Source organism: Martes martes (assembly GCF_963455335.1).
Source record: "Martes martes genome assembly, chromosome: 1".
Taxonomy (NCBI): domain Eukaryota; kingdom Metazoa; phylum Chordata; class Mammalia; order Carnivora; family Mustelidae; genus Martes; species Martes martes.
The window spans coordinates 206,884,474-206,909,362 of record NC_137888.1 but is presented as its reverse complement, the minus strand read 5'-3'; the positions used below and the strand labels follow the sequence as shown (position 1 = coordinate 206,909,362).

Genomic DNA, 24,889 nt, shown 5'->3' with positions numbered 1-24,889 from the left:
GACAGATGCTTAACCTACTGAGGCACCTAGGCACCCCAAGGGAATTTCTAACATTTTGTCCAAAATTGGGAATCAACTTAGGAGAGCAGGAGAACAACTAAGGAAAACACTGTGAGATACCAGAGAGCAGAAAGGTTAATACACATGGTTAGTCAAATTGTACAAAGAAGTTGATGTCACCGAAAGTGATATTCCAGGAAATCAAGAGAAAGAATAAATTGTAAGTCCACAATCTGATCAAAGAATTAACACTGCTGGCTCTCAGGCTTTGAGTGCTGCTCTCATGTGCATTTATTTTTTCAGCCCCAGGACGATGAGCTCTTTTATAGTTTCCTTTCTTAAGAATCTTTTCAGAGCCCTCTTTATATCTTTATTTCTCAGGCTGTAGACGAAGGAGCTCAGCATTGGTGTGGCCACTGTGTACATCACTGAAGCTGTTGCACCTGAGTGTGAGCTCTGGCGAGCAGCAGAGCTAAGGTACACTCCTAGGCTCATACAGTAAAATAAGGAGACAACTGAGAGGTGAGGTGCAGAGGTGGAAAATGCTTTATACTTACCCTGAGATGATGAGACCCCGAGTATGCAGGAAATTATCTTAGAATAAGAGTAAAGGATCCCAGCAAGAGGTTCACCAAACAGTAGCCCAGCTCCAAAATACATCATCATATGATTAAGAAAGGTGTTAGAACAGGCAAGTTGGACCACCTGTTTAATTTCACAGGGAAAGTAGGGTATTTCCAAGACTGTGCAGAAGGACAGCCACAACACCATTAAGCACTGTAACAAGGAATGCAAGATGCTCATTATCCAGGACATGAGGACCAGCAGCCCACAGTGCTGGGGGTTCATGATGATCATATAGTGCAGGGAGTGACAGATGGCTAAATATCGGTCATAGGTCATCACAGTCAGGATGTAGTTGTCCAATCCTGCAAAAAGTAGGAAAAAATACAGCCTGCATAGGTAATGACTTTTCTCTCTGTCTTTATATTCATCAGCATCTTCGGACGCCTGGGTGGCTCAGTTGGTTGGGCGGCTGCCTTCGGCTCAGGTCATGATCCCAGCGTCCTGGGATCAAGTCCCGCATCGGGCTCCTTGCTCAGCAGGGAGCCGGCTTCTCCCTCTGCCTCTGCCTGCCACTCTGCCTGCCTGTGCTCGTTCGCTCTCTCTCCCTCTCTGACAAATAAATAAATAAAATCTTTAAAAAATATATATATTCATCAGCATCTTTGGGATTGTGGTGGAGGTGAAACAGATGTCCACAAAGTACAGGTTGGTGAGGAAGAAGTACATGGGAGTGTGGAGTTGGGAGTCAGAGCTGACAGCCAGGAAAATGAGCAGATTTCCAAACACAGTGATCAGGTACATGGAGAAGAAAGGCCCAAGTATGAGGGGCTGCAGTTCTGGTCCCTCTGAAAATCCCAGAAGAGGAAACTCTGAAACTCTTGAAAGGTTCCCTGGTTCCATGGGCTTGAGGTAACTACCAGGATATAGAAAAATAAATCACTACTTTCACACAAACAAGTGTTTTTATAACCTAGCATAAGTGCTACCACTTATATCTTAGAGTCAAGAAATTATTTCAATATGTGTGTGTGGTCTCATCCCCATTAGGGCATACCTAGCACCAATTCACATCAGGAATACTGTAATCACCTCAGTCTGTTTCTCACACATAATGTAGACTCGATCCATTGAGAATATGTTTCATTCTCTTTAAGGGATGTATACTGAGTGTTGAACATGTTCCAGGCACCTTTTGGCAATGGATATAGGGTGCTGATAAACAACATCCTTATAATCATATGATGAAGAGAGAATATAAGCAAATACTAATAATCAAATAACATGCCAGATGGTGACAGAAGCTGTGAAGACAAGGAAAGAAGATATAAAGGAGAGACTTGATGGGGCGTTATTTTTTTTTACTAGATGTTCACAAAACCTGCAAAGAAGGTAACATGTGAACAGGACCTCAAGGGAGATAGTAAGGGAGATTGAGGTTATCTCAGGAAGTGTGCACCCAGCAGGGGCAACAGCCATGTCAAGACTCTGAGGAAGCTGTTCAATTCAGAAAATCAAGGCTCAAAAGAAAACTAGGGTGTCAAGAGGAAGGAGAAAAAGGAGAGAGATGAGAGGTGGTAGCAGTGTGTGTTGAGGAATGAAGCAGCCACCACACTATGGCTGAAACTTCGAGACATGGGAACCTGTCACTTTATTAATTTTTCAAGACTTTCTTAATTTTATTATAAAAATGTCCCATGAGTCAAAATGGACACCCCCATTAGTACTTCTGTTTACTGAGTTCTGGCCTCTGTCAATAAGAGTCACCTTGGAATACATGAGCTCTTATACCCCTGCTATGAGGACTGTCCTCAGTTGATAACACACACACACATGCACACCATGACCCTCTATGGCCTCCTGGGCTACGGACTGTCATGTCTTTTTCACCCCCAGCCACACTAGTTTGGCCAGCATCAGATACACATCAAGCTCACCAGATCTCACTATATTTCCCCTAAAGAATGTAGAAGTGGTACCCAGAAATTTCTAGTGACAATAAACTTGGGGATGCCTATTGGTGTGCTCATTTTCTGATATCAATTTAAAGAAACATAGGCATATCTTGAAAGAAGTTGCTGTGGCTGATATCAAAGAGGTTACTCCCTATGTTCTCCTCGAGGATTCTGATGGATTCCTGTCTCACGTTGAGGTCTTTATCCATTTCGAGTTTATCTTTGTGTACGGTGTAAGAGAATGGTCAAGTTTCATTCTTCTACATATAGCTGTCCAGTTTTCCCAGCACCATTTCAAGATATGTCTCCAAAGGCAAAGGAAACAAAGGCAAAGATGAACTTTTGGGACTTCACCAAGATCAAAAGCTTCTGCCTAGCAAAAGAAACAGTCAACAAAACAAAGAGGCAACCCACGGAATGGGAGAAGATATTTGCAAATGACAGTACAGATAAAAGGTTGATATCCAAGATCTATAAAGAACTCCTCAAACTCAACACACACAAAACAGTTGATCATATTAAAAAATGGGCAGAAGATGTGAACAGACACTTCTCCAATGAAGACATACAAATGGCTACCAGACACATGAAAAAATGTTCATCATCATTAGCCATCAGGGAGATTCAAATCAAAACCACATTGAGATGCCACCTTACACCAGTTAGAATGGCCAAAATTAGCAAGACAGGAAACAACGTGTGTTGGAGAGGATGTGGAGAAAGGGGAACCCTCTTCCACTGTTGGTGGGAATGCAAACTGGTGCAGCCACTTTGGAGAACAGTGTGGAGATTCCTCAGGAAATTAAAAATAGATCTTCCCTATGACCCTGCAATTGCACTGCTGGGTATTTACCCAAAAGATACAGATGGAGTGAAAAGAAGGGCCATCTGTACCCCAATGTTTATAGCAGCAATGGCCACGGTCGCCAAACTGTGGAAAGAACCAAGATGCCCTTCGACGGATGAATGGATAAGGAAGATGTGGTCCATATACACTATGGAGTATTATGCCTCCATCAGAAAGGACGAATACCCAACTTTTGTAGCAACATGGACAGGACTGGAAGAGATTATGCTGAGTGAAATAAGTCAAACAGAGAAAGTCAAGTATCATATGGTTTCACTTATTGGTGGAGCATAACAAATAATATAGAGGACAAGGGTAGATGGAGAGGAGAAGGGAGTTGAGGGACATTGGAAGGGGAGGTGAACCGTGAGAGACTATGGACTCTGAAAAACAACCTGAGGGTTTTGAAGGGGCGGGGTGGGAGGGTGGGGGAACCAGGAGGTGGTTATTAGGGAGGGCACAGATTGCATGGAGCACTGGGTGTGGTGAAAAAACAATGAATACTGTTACACTGAAAATAAATAAAACATTTAATTTAAAAAAAATAAAAAAATAAAGAAACATAGGCAATCTCTTCAGTAAAGACAGAGAGAAAAGAGAAGAATGACATGGACATAAGAGGAAAAACAGCTCTAGCAGTACAGGCAGCCCTCGAAAGACCAACCAGGAGGAAGAAAAATATGTCTTTGGTTCTGGTGACATTCTTGCTCTCCTTAGATCTCCTTGATGCCCAGAAAAAAATAATACAGGAGCAGAAAGACAAAAGTAGTGATATTTTCATGTGAAACATGTTATAGATGGAATGCTCCAAGAGTAGAATGAGCAAAAGGTATAAACCAACACTTCACAGAAGGAAATATACAAAGTAAAACGGAAGTTGCGCTGTTTTAATATCAAGGAGCAGAAGGTTTGCTTTCCTGGTGGCCAGTCCATATTTATTTGACAAATTGCTGTTTCTTTGGCCTGGTAGGGGGTGAAGTGAGTCCCTTCCTCACTTTTCTTGTGATACATCTTTTCCTTGTTATTCTTGTTCTTTAGGATTTGATGGTTTTGACAAGTCCAATGGACATTCTTTAGTCCTGGTTCCAGTCTTCACCCCAGATCCTGCTCTATATGTTCTATACCTGCCATAATAATCCATCCTTACTCAAGATAACTTCTCCATGTGATTTTTCAATGAGGTCATTATGTCACACACAATTTTATTTTATTCTCCTCTGTCTTTGTCAGTATGTGCATTACCAAGTGAGCAGACACTTCATGTGCATCATTCCCTTTGTTTTTCCCAAGCATTGGGATTATATGCGTCTTTATATAAACACACATTGAAGGAAATGAAGACTTATAGAATAAGAATGGCAAAGGAGATTAAACCTGTTAACTTGAGTGATTTTACACAATTGTATTAAACGAAACTAAAAGGAACATCAAAAACATGTGATGAGGGGCGCCTGGGTGGCTCAGTGGGTTAAGCCTCTGTCTCCAGCTCAGGTCATGATCCCAGGGTCCGGGGATTGAGCCCTGCATCAGGCTCTCTGGGGAGCCTGCTTCCCCCTCTCTCTGCCTGCCTCTTTTCCTACTTGTGATCTCCGTCTGTCAAATAAAATAAATGAAATCTTAAAAAAAATGTGATGAGAACTGGGTCTTATAGACAAATAATAAATCGTTGAACACTACATCAAAAACTAATGAGGTACTATATACTGGCTAACTGAAGATAACAAAAAGTTTTTAAAAAACTGAACTGAACATGATATACCACACACTCATTGGATAATATCATCAATTAATAGTGACTTTAGTGAAGACCTTGACATAAGAGAACATATAATAAAATTTATCTAGAATCTGACACACAGTGAGTGTTCTGTAATTTGCTGACAGAGTCAGGAATTAGGTTATAGTAGACATGGACATTTAACATATGGGAAGGTTGCATTTCAATTGGAACCATCTGGATTGTTGAATAAAAGCTGACACAAATGGCTGTGTGGAAGGAAATGAAGTGTTTCCTTATTTTATCCACCTTTAAGAAAATCAGAGGGATAAAGACACCAGAGTAAAAGTAAACAATCCTTTGTAGATGAACATAGGAAAAAGTGCATACGAAATCTACAAGTGGGCAAAACCATAATGATTAAAGTGAGAAAATCAGAAGCAAAAAAGGAAGACATATATAACTCCTTAAAACTTAATTTTTTTATTTTTATTTTTATTTTTTTATTTTTAAGTATTTTTAAAATTAACATATAATGTATTATTAGTCCCAGGGGTACAGGTCTGTGAATCACCAGGTTTACACACTTCACAGGCCTCATAATAGCACATACCCTCCCCAATGTCCATACCCTCCCCAATGTCCATAACTCTACTCCCCTCTTCCGACCCCCCTCTCCCCAGCAACCCTCAGTTTGTTTTGTGAGATTAAGAGTCTCTTATGGTTTGTCTCCCTCCTGATCCCATCTTGTTTCATTTTTTCTTTTCCTACCCTCCAAACCCCCCACATTGCATCTCCATTTCCTCATATCAGGGAGATCATATGATAGTTGTCTTTCTCCGATTGACTTATTTCGCTCAGCATAATATCCTCTAGTTCCATCCCCATCGTTGCAAATGGCAAGATTTCATTTCTTTTGATGGCTGAATACTATTCCATTGTACATATACACCACTTCTTCTTTATCAATTCACCTGTTGATGGACATCTAGGTTCTTTCCATAGTTTGGCTATTTTGGACATTGCTGCTATAAACATTTGGGTGCACGTGCCCCTTTGGATCACTACATTTTTATCTTTAGGGTAAATACCCAGTAGTGCAATTGCTGGGTTGTAAGTCAGTTCTATTTTCAGCTTTTTGAGAAACCTCCATGCTGTTTTCCAGAGTGGTGGCCCCACCTTGCATTCCCACAAACAGTGTAGGACTGTTCCCCTTTCTCCACATCCTCGCCAGCATCTGTCCTTTCCTGACTTATTGGTTTTAGCCACTCTGACTGCTGTGAGGTGGTATCTAATTGTGATTTTGATAAAACTTAAAATTTTTTATGGTCAAAAATACCCAACCAAAAATCAGTTGAATGCTAACAACTTTGTAAAAGTCATTTGAGATGTTATTAAGTGTAGAAAATAGGCATGAAAAATATAGACAAATTATAATGATGGATCCAATATATAAATCCTTTCTAAAGGTGAGTGATAGTTTGAGAAAACAAGAAAGGTTTGGTTTCTCTCTCACACCCATCAATTGGGAAAGCCCATGCCTGGTTGATTGGGGCTGGAACGTCTAACCGGCAGTGAAATGGACAATTTCTAATTTTGGGGGCAGAAATGAGAAGTGTGGAATGATGGGGAAACAACCTGAAAGCAGCTATAAATATTAAAAATACAGATATTCTTTAACTTAGAGTTTCTCTGTCTCTGCACTGACTGACATTCTGGGCCAGATCCTTCTCTGCGATGAGTCTCCCTGTGCACTGTAGTGTGTTTAACAACACTCTTGACCACCACGTGACCCTCCCCAGTATGACAGTGAGAATTACCTGGATATTGCTTCAGTGTTCCCTGAGGGACAAGATGGTCCCTAGTTGAGAAGACTGGTTTTAACTTGACAACCCCCAACTATTTTTGTAGTAGTGACACGATAGTATTTCAGAAAAAATATGAACCACCACTGATTGGGTCAATAGCACAGCCACACTGTGGAATGTTACACAGACATTGAAATAAGGATCTAAGGTTATATGAGTTGATTGTAGGCAACTCTATGAGAAATTGTTGAGAATGAAGGAAAAATGGACACACGTTTGGGGAAAAAAAAGATTGTACTAAGACACGAAGAGCATTTATGTTGTGGATAGTGTCCTATTGAATCATTTGTATGAAAGTGCATGAATATGTATACATGCATAAAATGGAAGAGAAGTTGTAAAAGAAACTAAAAACTTACGGAACAAAGAACGTCAGTGAGAATGACATTAGGTTAAGTCTATTGTTTCTAAACAACTGTGCTAAAATAAAGAACACAATGGAATGAAAATCTGACTTATATAAAGACCTACAAGAACAATAACTTAAAGACACCAATATGGGTTACTAATTCTGATTCAAGATTAAATTACCAAAGGCTCAGAAATAAGAAGATATAACAGAAGGGCATTAACAATATGGGGAGAAAACAGTGAAACTAAGTTGTAATTTCATGTTACATAAAGTCTTAGGGATTCAGATAGGCTTATAGAATGGAAAGGTGATCTTTAGTCAAAAGGTAAAGAAAAATGTCTTCCAGATTAGGGCCAAAGGATGCAGCCTTCAGAAACAGACCTAATCACGAAAGACCAAAAAGGGTACTAAGGAATATTAGAGATGTGAAAACAAGTCAGAAATATGTGTAGAAAGTAATTTATCACTGCTAAGGATGAAGAGGTTTCTTTTTCATGTATAGCAAGGGCCAACACATGAAGAATACTGAAGTGCCTGCTTGAATTTCTCAGAAAGAAAAAGAAAAAGAAAAAAAAAAAGGAATTCATGAGATAGAATGTACAGAGTGGTGATTACACGGAATCACAGATCAGAACACTGAGTCAGAGATCAGAAAACCACCAGGAGGATAGACCTTAAAAGCCCTCATCACAAGAAAAGCTTTGTGACGATGCATGGTGACAAGTGTGTGATCATTTTGGAAGAAATACAAGTATAGAATTATTTTGTTGTACACCCAAACCTAATAGGATTTTATGTGTTAATTATACATCAATAAAAAAAATAAGCAATTGAGAGATCCCAATATGACTGCTGATAGACTTGACCACGCAAAATTCATAAACTTTCCTGCATTGCCCAGAAAAACATTTATACATATTAAGTGGCCAACAGTCAGTTTCTATAAAAACTTCCATTTTTTGATAGAAAGGGCTACATTTTATTTTATTTATTTATTTAATTACTTTATTTTATTTTTAAAAGATTTTACTTTCATGCAATTTCTACACCCAGTGTGGGGTTTGAACTAACAATCCCAAGATAGAGTCTCATGCTCCACCAGCTGAGCCAGCTAGACACTCCAAAGATCAAAATTTTAAAAAGGAATAAAAATACACTTATAACATTATCCAAAGCAAAGGAGTCACATAGGCAATATTTAACAGAAATTTACCAAATGACCAACAAACTTGCAAATACAGTCAACCTCAACATGTTCTAAAACAATGCAAAGTAAATCTCATTAGCATACCCATTCTCATCTATTACATACTATTTTTTTCATGTGAATTCCCAGAATGAGAGAAGAAAATGTGTGTATGTTTCATGCATCAGTATTTTAAGGATGTGTTTGCAATCATCCTTTGGTCAGGATCTTTCTCATCCATGTGAAAGCATAGTCTAAGATGCCCCATCTTAACATAAAAGGACATGACCTCACTTCACTGTGTATCTTTCCACATACCCTATCTGTGGACTCCTGTTAATGAATAAGATCCTTGCACTTTTGTTCTACTTTTACTGGAAGCACCTTATGCCTCCCCATTCCTTCTAACTGGCTTCCATTTAATTATCAACATTACTACTTGCACTTCTGATCACAATGTTCACTTTTATTTTTAGCGTCCTACATAAATACATTAATTTATTGGTAAAACTAGCAAACAACTACTGGGATATATGGCATCATGGCTATGCTACATGGATTCTCAGTGACCTTAGGTAGAAGTCTTGGTTTCTGTTTCCTTTGATCATCTCCTGTAGTGACTGTTGGGCTCTTGAACCCACCTGCATGAGAACTGCAGAGAGCAAGTTTTCCCTTTGCAAGCCACAATTCTTCCATGGATAGTTGATGATGGATCTCAAACTCTGTCTTCAGACAGAACAGCAGGAGTGCATCAAGCATTGGTCTTCCAGCCAGACTTAGGACTCCAAAAGCAACAACAATGTTCCATCCAACCAAAATGCCCACACTGAGATTCTGTAGCAGAAGAGGAATTTACAGCTCCCCACATCTGCTCATTAAGCCCACTTGGTGCTCCTACCTTTAAGTGTATGATTTCTCCTGGGGGTACTGGTCTGGACAGAATGGAGATATTTCTGGCTGATTCTCTGTTCCTAGGAGACTATATCGAATGCCAAGTGAATTCAGTTTTTATTAATTTTTCTCCAATAATTTTCCCATTTCCAGAGGTCTAAACTTCCCAGCACAGGATCACAACCTGACTTAAAGTTTTTCTCAAAAGTCTAATACTGAGGAACTCATTTGACTCTTTCCATTGGGTCTTCAAATCATTGGCTTATGGTGGGGGCATAACCACTGGTATCTCTAGAAAATTAATATTTCCTTCCTCAAGAAAGGGGAGACATTTTTTCCTTTACTCTAAAATCTTGGTTACTACACTCCTTGGCTTCATGATAGTTTAGCCAGAACAATGAAGAATATCATAGTTAGATCACAAGTTAAGAACTGGCATTTGGTTCCTTATTATGAAGTGTTTATTAATTGAAAGAGGTACATTTACATTTCATACACCACGACCTAGTTTACCACATTATAAGGCATGTCAAATTTATTTTAGACACATGTTCATTCTGTGAGGGATTACTTTTATGAACTCCATTCTCTATTGTAGAAATGGGGCTTAGAGGGATTTATGTTCTGCTCTAATGTATAAACCAAGTAAGGGATGGATTAGATTTCTTTATTAGAATTAGGTAAGGATGCATTAGTTCTGAAATTCTGGCATGGTAGTTCTCAATTGGGGATATTTGGTCATGTCTGAAGAGCTGCTGCCAAACACCTGTAACCCACAGGCCAGCATGCAACAAATTATCCAGCCCCAGTGTCAACAGTTAGAAGGTGAGAAATAGGATTCTAGACCAGATTTCTCTACTTTCCTTCTGCATACAAATTACCATAGTTTGTAGTTAAAATGCAAATTCTGACTCACGAGGTCTCCAAAAGGCCCAGAGACTATGAATTTTATATTTATTTATTTATTTATTTATTTATTCATAGATAGAGCATGAGCAGGGAGAGGGGCAAAGGGAGAGGGAGAGAGAGAATGTCAAGCCGAGTCCATGATGAACATGGAGCCCCACATGAGACTCAATCTCACAACTCAGAGATCATGACCTGAGCTGAATCCAAAAGTCAGATGCTTAACTGACTGAGACACCAAGGTCACCCTAGAGCCTCTGCATTCCTCGTCAGCTCCCAGGTGGTGCTGATGCTTCAGGTCCTGCTCTGAGGAGCACAGTTTGAGAACAAAGTCAGTCACATGTAGGTAGTTTTAGGTCTTCTCCACCAGGAATATTCCTTGTACATATTTTTAAATGGGTAGTTTTTCATTAACTCTTTGGGTGGTGAAAAATTCTATGCTCTACTTTTTTTTTAATGTTTTATTTCTTTTCAGCGTAACAGTATTCATTGTTCTTTCACCACACCCAGTGCTCCATGCAATCTGTGCCCTCCCTAATGCCCACCACCTGGTTCCCCCAACCTCCCACCCCCTGCCCCTTCAAAACCCTCAGGTTGTTTTTCAGAGTCCATAGTCTCTCATGGTTCACCTCCCCTTCCAATTTCCCTCAACTCCCTTCTCCTCTCCATCTACCCTTGTCCTCCATATATGCTCTACTTTTTAAATGTAAGGGCTCTTGATGGGTATTAAGGAGGGTACATGATGGGATGAGCACAGAGTGTTATATGCAACTAATGAATTGTTGAACACTACATCAAAAAATTATGATGTACTCTATACTGGCTAAGTGAACATAATAAAAAGTAAAATAGAAATTTACATAGAGAGAGTAATAAAGAATTATATTAATAAGGAGAGAAAGAACGAAAGATAAAGAAAGAAAGGAAAAGAAAGAAAGAAAGAAAGAAAAAAAAGATTCTTGAGAGGTATCAATTAATATATATGAGAAAGATTTTGTAGTAGGCAAAAGAAGGGACTCCAAAAAATGTCATCCTGAAGAACTTTTGAAAATGTTAGCTTACTTAGCAGGGTAGTTAGGATAACAAATGCAATAAATCTACTAGTCATTATCCTGCAAAGATAAGCCCAGATTATCCACATTGGACTAGCACAATCACAATGGTCCTTTAAATGTGGACAAGCAAGGAAGAAGAATGGAGTCAGAGAGACGCTTGAAACTACTGGTGTGCTGGTTTTGCAGATGGAGGAAAGGCCATGAGCCAAGGAATGTGGGAGCCACTAGAGCAGGAAAGAGGATATTCTCCTCCAGAGTTCCAGAAGGATTCTGTCCCACAGACATCTTTATTTTAGCCCAATGACACCCTTTTCATGCTTCTGATCTCTAAAACCTTCAGATAATTATTTGTTTTTAGACACTAGTGAGGTAATTTGTGACAACAGTGACAGGAATCTAATATAGATATTTATCCAGTAACCTAGTTTGCAGGAACTGAGTCTGAGCCTCTCAAGTCATCCATTTAGCTTCCCTTGGGAATTTTGTGTTGAAATCCCACATTAAATAGAGAAATTAGAGTTAATTTGGAGATATTTGACCCCATCAGATGGTACAGAGAATTTCCCACTGCATAAATATAAATATGGTTCTGACTTTCAGGCCTTTTTAAGATAAGAAAAGTAATTCATTATTAAAATTAAGTTTCCCTCACTTTTTAAAGATTTATTTATTTCATGAACCGTGAGAGACTGTGGATGCTGAGAAACAATCTGAGGCTTTTGGAGGGGAGGGGAGTGGGAGGTTGGGTCAGCCTGGTCGTGGGTATTAGAGAGGGTATGCATTGCATGGAGCACTGGGTGTGGTGGGTAAACAATGAATTCTGGAACACTGAAAAGAAATAAAAATAAAATTAAATTAAAATAAATTAAAAAAAGATTTATTAATTTCAGAAAGAGAGAGTGGGGGAGGGGAGTGGCAGAGAGAGGGAGAGAGAAACTTAAGCAGACTCCACACTGATCGTGGAGACTGATGTGGGATTGGATCCTACAACCAGGAGATCACTACCTGATGCAAACCTAGAGTCAGATGTCCAGTGACTGGCTACCTAGATGCCCCATCCTAAAGTTTTTGTTTTTGCCTTTTTTTACATTAATCATTCATTCCACTTTAAATATTTGTGTCAAAATTTCTGCATTATTTCTATTTCACATTTATGCAAACATTCCTTTTCATTTCAATATTCTGCAAATTTCTCGAGAGATGTGCATGAGTGTGCACACTCATGTATATACACACACTCCTCACTCTCAAATCTTTTCTTTGGACTCAACAATGTGTATCCAACATTTTATTTATTCCTCAGAGTTTTCATTTCAAGTTCCACATTACCTTCAGAAATAAGGAAATGGATGTCCAGGTGAATTACATTATTTTAAAGATTTTATTTATTTATTTGACAGAGAGAGATATCACAAGTTGGCATAGAGGCAGGTAGAGAGAGAGGGGGAAACAGGCTCCCTGCTGAGCAGAGAGGCAGATGCAGGGCTTGATCCCAGAACCCTGAGATCGTGACCTGAGCTGAAGGCAGAGGCTTAACCCACTGAGCCATCCAGGCGCCCCCAGGTGAATTACATTTTTAACAATTACATAAAAATGCAGATAAAACTTCCTGTTCTTCTCAAGTTCTAAAAAATGCACACATATAGTATGTATGCTTAATTCAAGTATTACACTTTTAATTCAGCAAATTGTACGTTTAATATATGTGCAGTTTACTGTATGTAATTATATTCCAATAAATTCATGAGAATTTAAAATTATAATGGTATATGATTCATAATGGATTTAAAACAATTATATCTGAGTCACACCTGACGGGGGTGGGAGAAACGTCTTATAACAGGGAAGAAGGCAGAGTGTCACATATGGATATAGAAATAGCAAAATTCAATTAAGGAAATTTAAATATGGCAAATTACTTTTTCCATAAACTCTAAGATTAACCTAAATAAATAAATTAAACAAATGTCATGCATTAGTTTAAGAAAGAAGTGAACTACAGCTCCACACAACATCATGGATAACCTTCAGAAATAAAATGTAGAGAGAGTTATAAGTAGTGCAGAATAGGTCAGAACAACTCCCCACCAGAAAATATCATAAGATAATAAAGGTGTTTATGAAGACATGTGTTTTCAGAATGGCTCATTATACAGTCCTACAAAGAGACACAATTACAAAAGCAAGCAGAACTGAGAGAAATTATGAAAATCCCATTCTAGGCATTTGTACCTCTATTTGGGGACAGCATTCATGATTACTTTACTATGGAAGTTTATCCATCAGAGCAAAAGCTTAATAAAGTGAGGTACTTAATATCCACCACTAGGTAGTGGGTATTAAGGAGGGTACGTATTGCATGGAGCACTGAGTGTGGTGCATAAATGATGAATCTTGGAACACTGAAAATATAAAATTGAATTTTAAAATAGTGAGGTACTTAAACATATGGAGAAGGTGAATTCAAACAAATGGAAATTCCAGAAAATAAATAGAAGGAGCAGATTCTAATTCCATAGCCTGATTGAAAAATGACAGTCCTTGGCTCTGAGACTATGAGCCGTGCAATCATGAGCACTTCTTCAGCCCCAGGACCATTGGCCCTTACGTTGCTGGAACACCAATGATTCTTTTCAGAGCCATCTTTATGTCTTTGTTCTTCAGGCTGTAGATGAAGGGGTTCAGCATAGGTGTGACCACAGTGTATATCACTGAGGCTACTGCACTTGTGTGGGAGTTCTGGGTAACTGCAGAGCTAAGGTACACTCCTAGGCTTGTACAAAAAGTTAATGAGACAACAGAGAGGCGAGATGCACAGGTGTAAAAAGCTTTATACTTTCCTTTACCTGAGGAGATTCTACGAATGGAGGAAACTATCTTAGAATAAGAGTAAAGGATCCCAGAGAGGGATCCAGCCAGCAGCATAGCTGCAAAGTACATCACCATATTATTAAAAAAGGTGTCAGAAATCGCAAGATGGATCATCTGATTGAGTTCACAGAAAAAGTGGGGTATTTCCACCTCTGTGCACAAGGATAGCTGCAACACCAGTGAGGTCTGTAGCAAGGAGTGTGCGACACTTGTGATCCGGGACATGAGAACCAACAGTCCACAGAGTCAGGGGTTCATGATGACCATGTACTACAGGGGGTGACAAATGGCCACAAACATGTCATAGGCCATCACAGCCAAAAGATAGATGTCCAGCCCTGAAAAGATTATGAAAAAGTACATCTGTGTAATGCAACCTGCATAGGTAATGACTTGGGTTTGAGTCTGGATGTTCCACAGCATCTTGGGGATGGTAGTGGAGGTGAAACAGATGTCTGCAAAGGACAGGTTGGGGAAGAAGAAGTACATGGAGGTATAGAGATGGGAGTCAGAGACAGCAACCAGGATGATGATCAGATTTCCACACACAGTGATCAGGTACGTGGAGAAGAAGAGCCCAAATATGAGGGGCTACAGTTCTGGTCCCTCTGGAAATCCCAGAAGAAAGAATTCTGATATCCTTGGATCATTGACTGATTGCATGTGGTTGTACTTACCATGACCAGAAAAGAGGAAAGAGGGCACCTGGGTAGCTCAGTGGGTTAAGCTGCTGCCTTCAGCTAAGGTCATGATCTCAGGGTCCTGGGATTGAGTCCCGCATTGGCCTCTCTGCTCAGCAGGGAGTCTGCTTCCTGCTCTCTCTCTGCCTGCCTCTCTGCCTGCTTGTGATCTCTGTCGCTGTCAAATAAATAAATAAATGAATAAAATCTTTAAAAAAAACAAGAGGAAAGAGACATCATTAATTTTTCATGACTAGCATACTTCACATGGTTTAAATGTGACAATTTATAACTTAGAGTCAAGAAATTAACTTTAGTATCTTCTGTAGGGACCATTCCCCTTTGAAGAGATTCCCTACCATTTTATCTCTGATTAGGCATTATGTCTCATTTCTCACCTTCCCTCTCAGAAGTCATCCATTCTACTGTTTTGTTGAGAATATCTTTCATTTGAGGAATATGTATTGAGTTTCAAACATGGTCCAGTCAATGGCTAGCTATGAGTACAGAATTATGAAGACCAAAAGCCACTATAATCCAATGATGGAGAAAGAACAGAGACAAATAAAAATCCTAATAATATATCAGAGTCTGTACGAAATTGCATACCCATCAACAGTGTAGGAGGATTCCCCCTTCTCCATATCATCTCCAACACCTGTTGATTACTGTCTTGTTAATTTTGGCCATTCTACCTGGTGTAACCTGATATCTCAATGTACTTTTGATTTGAGTTTCCCTGATGGCTAATGATGTTGAACATTTTTCATGTGTCTGTTAGCCATTTGTATGTCTTCTTTAGAGAAGTGTCTGTTCATGTCTTCTGTTCATTTTTTTTTTTACTTGATTATTTGTTTTTTTGGGTGTTGAGTTTGAGAAGTTCTTTATAGATCTTATATATCAGCCCTTTAACTGTAGCGTCATTTGCAAATATCTCCTCCTACTCCATGGGTTGGCTCTTTGTTTTGTTGAGTTTCCTTTGCTGTGCAGAAGGTTTTTATCTTGGTGAAGTCCCAAAAGCTATACAAAATGAAGTCCCAAAAATCTGTGTATACACAGCTATACACAGAGGATCATATGGTTCTTATCTTGTCTTTTCTTTTGGGACTTCATCAAGATACAGATGTAGTGAAAATAAGGTCCATATGCACCCTTGTGTTTTTAGCAACAATGTTCACAAAGGCCAAACTGTGGAAAGTACTGAGATGCCCTTCCACAGACAAATAGATAAAGAATATGTGGTCCACATACACAATGCAATATTATGCAGCCATCAGAAAGGATGAATACCTAGCTTTTGTACCAACATAATAGGACTGGAGGAGATTATGTTAAGTGAAATAAGTCAAGCAGAGAAAGTCAATTATTATATGGTTTCACTTACTTGTGTAACATAAGGAATAACATGGAGGACATTAGGAGAAGGAAGGGAAAAATGAAGGGGGTAACTGGAGGAGGAGCCGAGCCATGAGAGGCTGTGGACTCTAAGAAACAAACTAAGGGTTTCAGAGGTGAGGAGGTTGGAGGATGGGTTAGCCTGGTGGTGGGTATTAAGAAGGACACATATTGCATGGAGCACTGGGTATTATTTGTAAGCAATGAATCTTGGAACAGTGCATCAAAAACTAATGACATACTGTATGGTGACTAACATAACATAATTAAAAAAAACAACTAATGTCGTACTGTATGATGAGTAACATAATATTATAATAGTAATAGTAATAATAATAATGTTATCTGAGGGTGTCATTGTTATGATGAGAACAAGAGTAGGTATCAAGGAGAGAGATGAAAGGAAGGCCATTTTTTAGTTGGTGTTCATACAAGAATGGTAAACAAGGTGACGTTTGAACAGATACCTCATGGAAGATAGGGCTGGAGCTGCAAGCTTGTCTGGGGAAGTGTGTGTTGGCAGAGAGAATGGCCTCTGCAGAGGCTCTGGAGATTATACTGTTTTGAGCTACTAAGTCCAAAAAAGGAAGTAAGTGTGTTAAGGGGAATAAGCAGGAGAGTGATGAGAGATGTTGTCAGGAATTTTAAAGATGTAGGTCACTTTGCAGCTGGTTAAATTTCAAGAAAAAGGAGTCACTCACCCGCAGTATATACTTCTCTTTTTTATTTTTCGCAGTATATACTTCTTGTATTTATAATCTACTTGCAAAGATTTTCTGTAAATTGAAATCAAGACCCTCCTGAATACCATCTGGTGATTGAATTATGACTTCTGTATTATAAGAGTCACCTTGGAATATATTAGACTGTGAACCCAAGCTCTTGGACTCTTCTCACTCCACAGGACACACACACAATACACACACACACACTTACATACACCTCAATTCATTGCTTCCTAGGCTGTGTTCTTACCATGACTCTCCACCCCTGGTCCCAGGGTGAATCTAGAATGACTGCAACCCAGGCTGTCCCCATCACTGATTGTTCCCATAAACAATGTAAAATGCTACATGACATTCCAATTATCAAGCTTCCCATGGACAGACATATTTACCTAAATAAAATTTAAAACTTTTTATGGATAATATATCCACCAAAATCAATAAATAGTCTGTCAACTGCATTTGAAATGATGCTAACTGCAGAATAAACACAGAGTTTATAGACATATAATAATCAGGAAAATATAATAATGAACATGGTGATCAAGAACATAAGTATTTGCTCAATTTAGTAATGTTTTAGAAAACAATAAGAAATCTCTTACAAACTCATCAGCCTGTGAGACAATGTGAAGATCTCTTGCACTGATTTGGTTGGAATTTTTAAACAAGTAGCAAAAGAAATTTCTCTAATTATGTTGGCAGAAATGTTAACTGTTACAATGTTGGGAAAACAACCTAAAGACAACTATAAATTTGAAAATACACATATCGTTCGGCTCAGAAATTCTCAGTCTTGACACTTTTGACATTCTGGTCCACTATGTTCTCTGTGGTGGCCTGTGTCTTGGACTTTGTAGGATGTTCAGAGAAGCCCTTGCCTCACTCTGGACTCCTCAGTGTCCCACTGGGGAATATTTCCTTTAATGGAGAAACAGACTTTTAACATAACAACTTCTGAATATTTTTGTAGAATTGTCATAATAACAATATATTGAGAAAGAAAACACTTTCAAAGTGTGAGTAGCACAGCAACATCATGAAATATTATGCAGACCCTGAAATAAAGAATCAGCAATACCCTAGTTGACTTGAGGCAAGTCCATGGTGTATTACTGAGAGAGAAGAAAGAATGGAAACATGAAGAAAAAACAGACTGCTCTAAAAATGAAGAGCGTTTATGATAAGCACAGGATACTACTCATCCATTTGTATTGTGTATGAACGTGTAAGTGTGCATCATCTAGGAATAGAAGTTTTAAAAACACTAAGCACTTAAGGAATAAATATTGTCAGGAGGAATGAAATTAGGTCAAGTGTAGTGTTTTCGAAAAACTTGTGAAACAAAATTATATGAGAGTCTAAAATGAATGTATATAAAGACATAAAAGAATAATTGTGTGCTATCAAGATGAGTCACTAATTCCAGATTTAATGCCTAAAGACTTGGAATAAAATAATATGAGAGAATGATGTTTACAACTGGGGAGGAAACACTAAGTGATAATTTTTTTCTTACATAAAGATACACGGGTTAAAATACACTTATGGAAGCTAAAGGCAATCTCAAGTCAAATGTAAAGAAGTGATGATGGACAAAGATGATGCAGCTTTTAGAAATGGATCTCATCACAGAGAGATAAAAGGACCCATGGGGAATGACAGATGTGCAAAAACAAATGAGAAATATGTGTAGAGGTGATTTATTAGCATTCAATGTACAATATACCATTTATTTTCATTTTTGTTTATCACAAGGATTGGCAAGTGAAGAATATCAGTGACAGCTCAAATTTTCAGGATGAATAATAAATCAAAAAAGCATATCTGGGCTCTCTACTCTGTTCCACTGGTCCATGTGTCTGTTTTGATGCCAGTACCATGCTGTCTTTCTGATCACAGCTTTGTAGTAAAGCTTGAAATCAGGTAATGTGATGCCGCCAGTTTTGTTTTTGTGTTTCAACATTTCCTTAGCAATTCGGGGTCTCTTCTGGTTCCATACAAATTTTAGGATTATTTGCTCCAGCTCTTTGAAAAATACTGGTGGAATTTTGATCGGAATGGCATTAAAAGTATAGATTGCTCTGGGCAGTATAGACATTTTAACGACGTTTATTCTTCCGATCCAAGAGCATGGAATGGTCTTCCATCTTTTTGTGTCTTCTTCAATTTCTTTTAGGAGTGTTCTGTAGTTCCTCAAGTACAGATCTTTAACCTCTTTGGTTAGGTTTATTCTGAGGTATCTTATGGTTCTTGGTGCTAGAGTAAATGGAATCGATTCTCTAATTTGCCTTTCTGTATTTTCATTGTTAATGTATAAGAAAGCCACTGATTTCTGGACATTGACTTTGTATCCTGCCACATTACTGAATTGCTGTATGAGTTCTAGTAGTTTGGGGGTGGAGTCTTTGGGGTTTTCCATATAAAGAATCATGTCATCTGCGAAGAGAGAGAGTTTGACTTCTTCCTTGCCAATTTGGATACATTTTATTTCTCTTTGTTGTCTGATTGCTGTTGCTAGGACTTCTAATACAATGTTGAACAAGAGTGGTGAGAGTGGGCATCCTTGTCGTGTTCCTGATCTCAACGGGAAGGCTGCAAGCTTTTTCCCATTGAAGATGATATTTGCTGTGGGTCTTTCATAGATAGATTTGATGAAGTTCAGGAATGTTCCCTCTATCCCTATACTTTGAAGCGTTTTAATCAGGAACGGATGCTGGATTTTGTCAAAAGCTTTTTCTGCATCAATTGAGAGGATCATGTGGTTCTTCTCTCTTCTCTTATTGATTTGTTCTATCACATTGATTGATTTGCGAATGTTGAACCATCCTTGTAACCCAGGGATGAATCCCACCTGGTCATGGTGGATAATCTTTTTAATGTGCTGTTGGATCCTGTTTGCTAGGATCTTGTTGAGAATCTTGGCATCCATATTCATCAGTGATATTGGTCTGAAATTCTCCTTTTTGGTAGGGTCTTTGCCTGGTTTGGGGACCCTCAACTCTATGGTCAAATAATCTTCGACAAAACAGGAAAAAATATCCAGTGGAAAAAAGACAGTCTCTTCAATAAATGGTGCTGGGAAAACTGGACAGCCATATGTAGAAGAATGAAACTCTACCATTCTCTTACACCGTACACAAAGATAAACTCTAAATGGATAAAAGACCTCAACGTGAGACAGGAATCCATCAGAATCCTCGAGGAGAACATAGGCAGTAACCTCTTTGATATCAGCCATAGCAACTTCTTTCAAGATATGTCTCCAAAGGCAAAGGAAACAAAAGCGAAAACAAACTTTTGGGACTTCATCAAGATCAAAAGCTTCTGCACAGCAAAAGAAACAGTCAACAAAACAAAGAGGCAACCCACGGAATGGGAGAAGATATTTGCAAATGACAGTACAGACAAAAGGTTGATATCCAGGATCTATAAAGAACTCCTCCAACTCAACACACACAAAACAGACAATCATATTAAAAAATGGGCAGAAGATATGAACAGACACTTCTCCAATGAAGACATACAAATGGCTATCGGACACATGAAGAAATGTTCATCATCACTAGCCATCAGGGAGATTCAGATCAAAACCACATTGAGATACCACCTTCCACCAGTTAGAATGGCCAAAATTAGCAAGACAGGAAACAACGTGTGTTGGAGAGGATGTGGAGAAAGGGGAACCCTCTTTCACTGTTGGTGGGAATGCAGGTTGGTGCAGCCACTTTGGAAAACAGTGTGGAGATTCCTCAAGAAATTAAAAATAGATCTTCCCTATGACCCTGCAATTGCACTGCCGGGTATTTACCCCAAAGATACAGATGGAGTGAAAAGAAGGGCCATCTGTACCCCCATGTTTATAGCAGCAATGGCCACGGTCGCCAAACTGTGGAAAGAACCAAGATGCCCTTCAACGGATGAATGGATAAGGAAGATGTGGTCCATATACACTATGGAGTATTATGCCTCCATCAGAAAGGACGAAGACTCAACTTTTGTAGCAACATGGACAGGACTGGAAGAGATTATGCTGAGTGAAATAAGTCAAACAGAGCGAGTCAAGTATCATATGGTTTCATTTATTTGTGGAGCATAACAAATAACATGGAGGACATGGGAAAATGGAGAGGAGAAGGGAGTTGGAAATTGGAAGGGGAGGTGAACCATGGGAGACTACGGACTCTGAAAAACAACCTGAGGGTTTTGAAGGGGCGGGGGGTGGGAGGTTGGGGGAACCAGGTGGTGGGTATTAGGGAGGGCACAGATTGCATGGAGCACTGGGTGTGGTGAAAAAACAATGAATACTGTTACACTGAAAATAAATGAAAAGAAATAAATCAAAAAAGCAATATAGTGAAAACCATATAACCAAGTGATGGATTTGAGCCCAGACTACTAACAAACAAATCCCCACATATACATTCACAATAGAACTCAATGCAAACAGCAAAGTTGGTAAAATAAAAATTAAAACCTGCTCAATTCCTTGTTTGAAAGAATGAAAAAAAAAAGGAATTAAAAAACCCTTGACACCACTGTACAAATGCAAAGACCTGGTAGAGACAATGTACAATACAGTAAACCAATGAATAACTAATTCACAAATATGTTCAGCTCCCTGAGTAAAGAAATCATTGCAAAACAAAGCTCTTCCACATTGTTTTCATTGTCAGATCATTGTTTTCACGTGAATACCCAGAGTAACAGGAGACACTGAAAAAATGTATGTCTCGTGAATTACTATTGAAAGGTCACATCTGCAAGCAATAAGTTGGTCTAGATCTTTCTCATCAGTATGGAAACAGAGTCCAATATGCCACATTTAAAGCCACAAAGGAATGCCCTGACTTCACTGGACATCCCTCCATCCCTAATATTTCTACTCCTTTTAATTGCAAAACTCACTGGTTATGTTCTATTTTTACTAGGAGTACTTTATTTTCCCACCCCCTGACTTCATTGTCAACAATCACCCTTGTGCTGCAGAACTCCATGTTCTCTTCTTTCTTTAACATCATCACTGAATCCATTAATCAGCTCATCAGGCAAGCAAATGAGCATAGAGATCTCTAGGTTTTTCATCAGGCTGGTGGCTGTTAGGTGACCTCAGGTCACCACACCAGGCATGGATTGTGTCTGATCCTTTGCCTGCAGGACCTGCTAGGCTCTGGGACTCACCTGATGACAACTCTGAGGGAGGGGTGTCTATGTGGTAGTCTGAATTCCTTCTAGCGGGGATGATGGTGACTAAACTCTCCCAGGTAATACAACAGTAAAGAGGCTGGAGTTAGTTTCCCAGCCAAGCTTAGGATTGCAGAAGCAACAATCAGGTCCCATCCAGCTCACGGTGGCACCAGCAGAGGGACAGCTACACAGGAGGTATTTAGAGTTTCCTCTGTCTGTTCATGAGACACATTTACCTCCTGCTCTTCCAACCTCTAAGCACATGATTTCCCTGTGGGGCACTAGTGTGGACACAAAGGAAACTTTTCCTGGAGACTGTGTGTTCCCAACAGAGCAGGGTATAACCGAGTGAATCCAAATTTAATTACTCCTTCCTCAGAACTCTGCTGCTCCCAGAGTTCAGACCCCTGGTACCTTATCCCAACCTTGACTTCAACTTTTCCCCAAAGTCTAGGACTGAGCAATATCTCTGGATTAGATCCCTTGGATCTCCAAAATGTTGACTTATGGTGGAAAACAGTCCTGCCATCATTTCTTTTCAACAAGAACTAAGTTTTTTTTTTTAAGATTTTCTTTATTTATTTGACAGATAGAGATCACAAGCAGACAGAGGCAGGAAGATAAAGAGAGAGAGAGAGGAGGAAGCAGGCTCCCTGCTGAGCAGAGAGACTGATGCGTGGCTTGATCCCAGGTCCTGGGATCTTGACCCAAGCCGAAGGCAGAGGCTTTACCCACTGAGCCGCCCAAGCTCCCCAGAACTTAAGTTTTTTGATATAAACCTTGAGGAAGACATATGGTAGTTTCATGACATATTTGCTGAACAATTTGGAATCATACTTGTAAGTTAAGAGTTGTCATTTGGTCCCTTATTGTGAAGCATTTCTCCATTATCAGAAATATATTTAGATTTTTTACACTATTTTATGAGCTTGAAAAAGTAAATAGATTCTTCCCTGTAGCTTCCAGAATGAACCAATTCTTGCAAATGTTTTAGCTCAAAGCCATTTCTATCTTCTGATCCCCTGAATGCTAAGAACATAAATCTGTGCTAAAACATAGTCATTTTACATAGTAGTAGGAAATGAATAAAATATTTGTCCAATAAAATTTTTCATAGGAAACTGAGATCAAGCAATTGTAGACAAATTTTCAGTCCTATGACAATTTTCCATGTAGGGTCTCCTTCACAAAGAATGCATTCAGAGCCCTTTTCATGTCTTTGTTCCTCAGGCTGTAGATGAAGGGGTTCAGCATGGGTGTGAGCACTGTATACATCACGGAAGCCATTGCATTTGTGTGGGAGTGCTGGGGAGAAGCAGAGCTAAGGTACACTCCTAGGATTGTACAATAAAATAAGGAGACAACTGAGAGGTGAAATGCACAGGTGGAAAATGCTTTATATTTGCCCAGGGCTGATGATAATCCATGTATGGTGGAAACAATCTTAGCATAAGAGTAAAGGATCCCAGCTAAAGATTCACCACCCAGCAGGACAGCTGCAAAATACATCACCACATTATTCAGAAAGGTGTCAGAACAGGCAAGTTGGATCATCTGATTGAGTTCGCAAAAAAAGTGGGAGATTTGGAAGTGTGTACAGAAGGACAGCCGCAACATCATTAAACTTTGTAACAAGGAATTCAGGATACAGATGATCCAGGATACCAGAATCAGCAGTCCACAGAACTGAGGATTCATGATGACCGTGTAGTTCAGGGGGTGACAAATGGCTACAAACTGGTCATAAGCCATCACACTCAGCATAAAGAAGTCTATAACAGCAGAATATGAAGAAATAAATCTGTGTGATGCAGCCGGCATAGGTTATAACTTTGTTCTGTGTTTGTGTATTCACCAGCATGGGGGATGGTGGTGGAAGTGAAGCAGATGTCTACTAAGGACAGGTTGGAGAGGAAGAAGTACATGGGGGTGTGAAGATGGGAGTTTGAACTGACAGCCAGGATGATGAGCAGGTTTCCAAACACAGTGATCAAGTACATGGAGAGGAAAGGCCCAAATATGAGGGACTGCTGTTTTTGGTCCTCTGATAATCCGAGAAGAAGAAACACTGAAATTTGTGTATCATTGCCTGGTTCCATGTGGTGGAGGAGACTTAAAGGAAATAAGCAAATAAAATGACTAATTCTCATATAAACATGTATTAGTCACAGATTTCAAATGGTACTTTTTATATTTTGTAGTCTAGAAATTCACTTCAATATGTTGTACGTGGATATGGTCCCTTTTAGTGAATCCCCTGTATCAGCAGAGTGAAGGACTTTTCTTCCAATCCCTTTTACCCCAAAGGGCTGTGTATTCCACAGTTTTAATTAAAATATGCTCCCAAATTTCAGAAATATAAATTGAGTGTTGACAATGTTTTAGGCATTCTATAGGCAAGGAGTATAGTGTGCTAGAGAAAAAAAAGTTTCTATCACTCAATGATGGAGAAAGAATAAATTAGCCAATAAGAAAATTAATTATATTTCTGATTGTGGCAGGTGGTGTGAAGAGAACTAAAACAGGGATGAAGCAGAGAGTGAATAGGGCCATGTTATATATTCATGGGTATTGAAGCCAATTCTGCAAACAAGATGACATTGGAACACAAATCTTAAGTAAGAGATGGAGACAGATCAGTGATTACAGGGGAAATGTATGCCCAGCAGAGGGAATGGTCAGTGCAAAGG

The 24,889-nt window shown here is 39.1% G+C and overlaps 1 protein-coding gene and 1 pseudogene across 2 annotated transcripts; both read right to left on the bottom strand.

Annotated features, from left to right (window-relative positions):
* Window positions 1-291: 291 nt before the first annotated feature.
* Window positions 292-1,467, bottom strand: LOC308352371 (olfactory receptor 7A5-like; the record flags this gene model as incomplete). Its single annotated transcript, XM_080818608.1, has 2 exons — window positions 292-955; window positions 1,217-1,467. The coding sequence occupies 2 exons, from the start codon at window positions 1,465-1,467 to the stop codon at window positions 292-294; spliced, it is 915 nt and encodes a 304-aa protein (XP_080674734.1).
* A 12,478-nt stretch (window positions 1,468-13,945) lies between these two features.
* LOC308352300 (olfactory receptor-like protein OLF4) lies at window positions 13,946-24,298 on the bottom strand (annotated as a pseudogene). The gene is made up of 3 exons: window positions 23,362-24,298; window positions 22,194-22,267; window positions 13,946-14,667 (listed from the first exon to the last, which is right to left on the bottom strand). The product of its transcript is annotated as an olfactory receptor-like protein OLF4 (transcript).
* Between the last annotated feature and the right edge of the window lie 591 nt (window positions 24,299-24,889).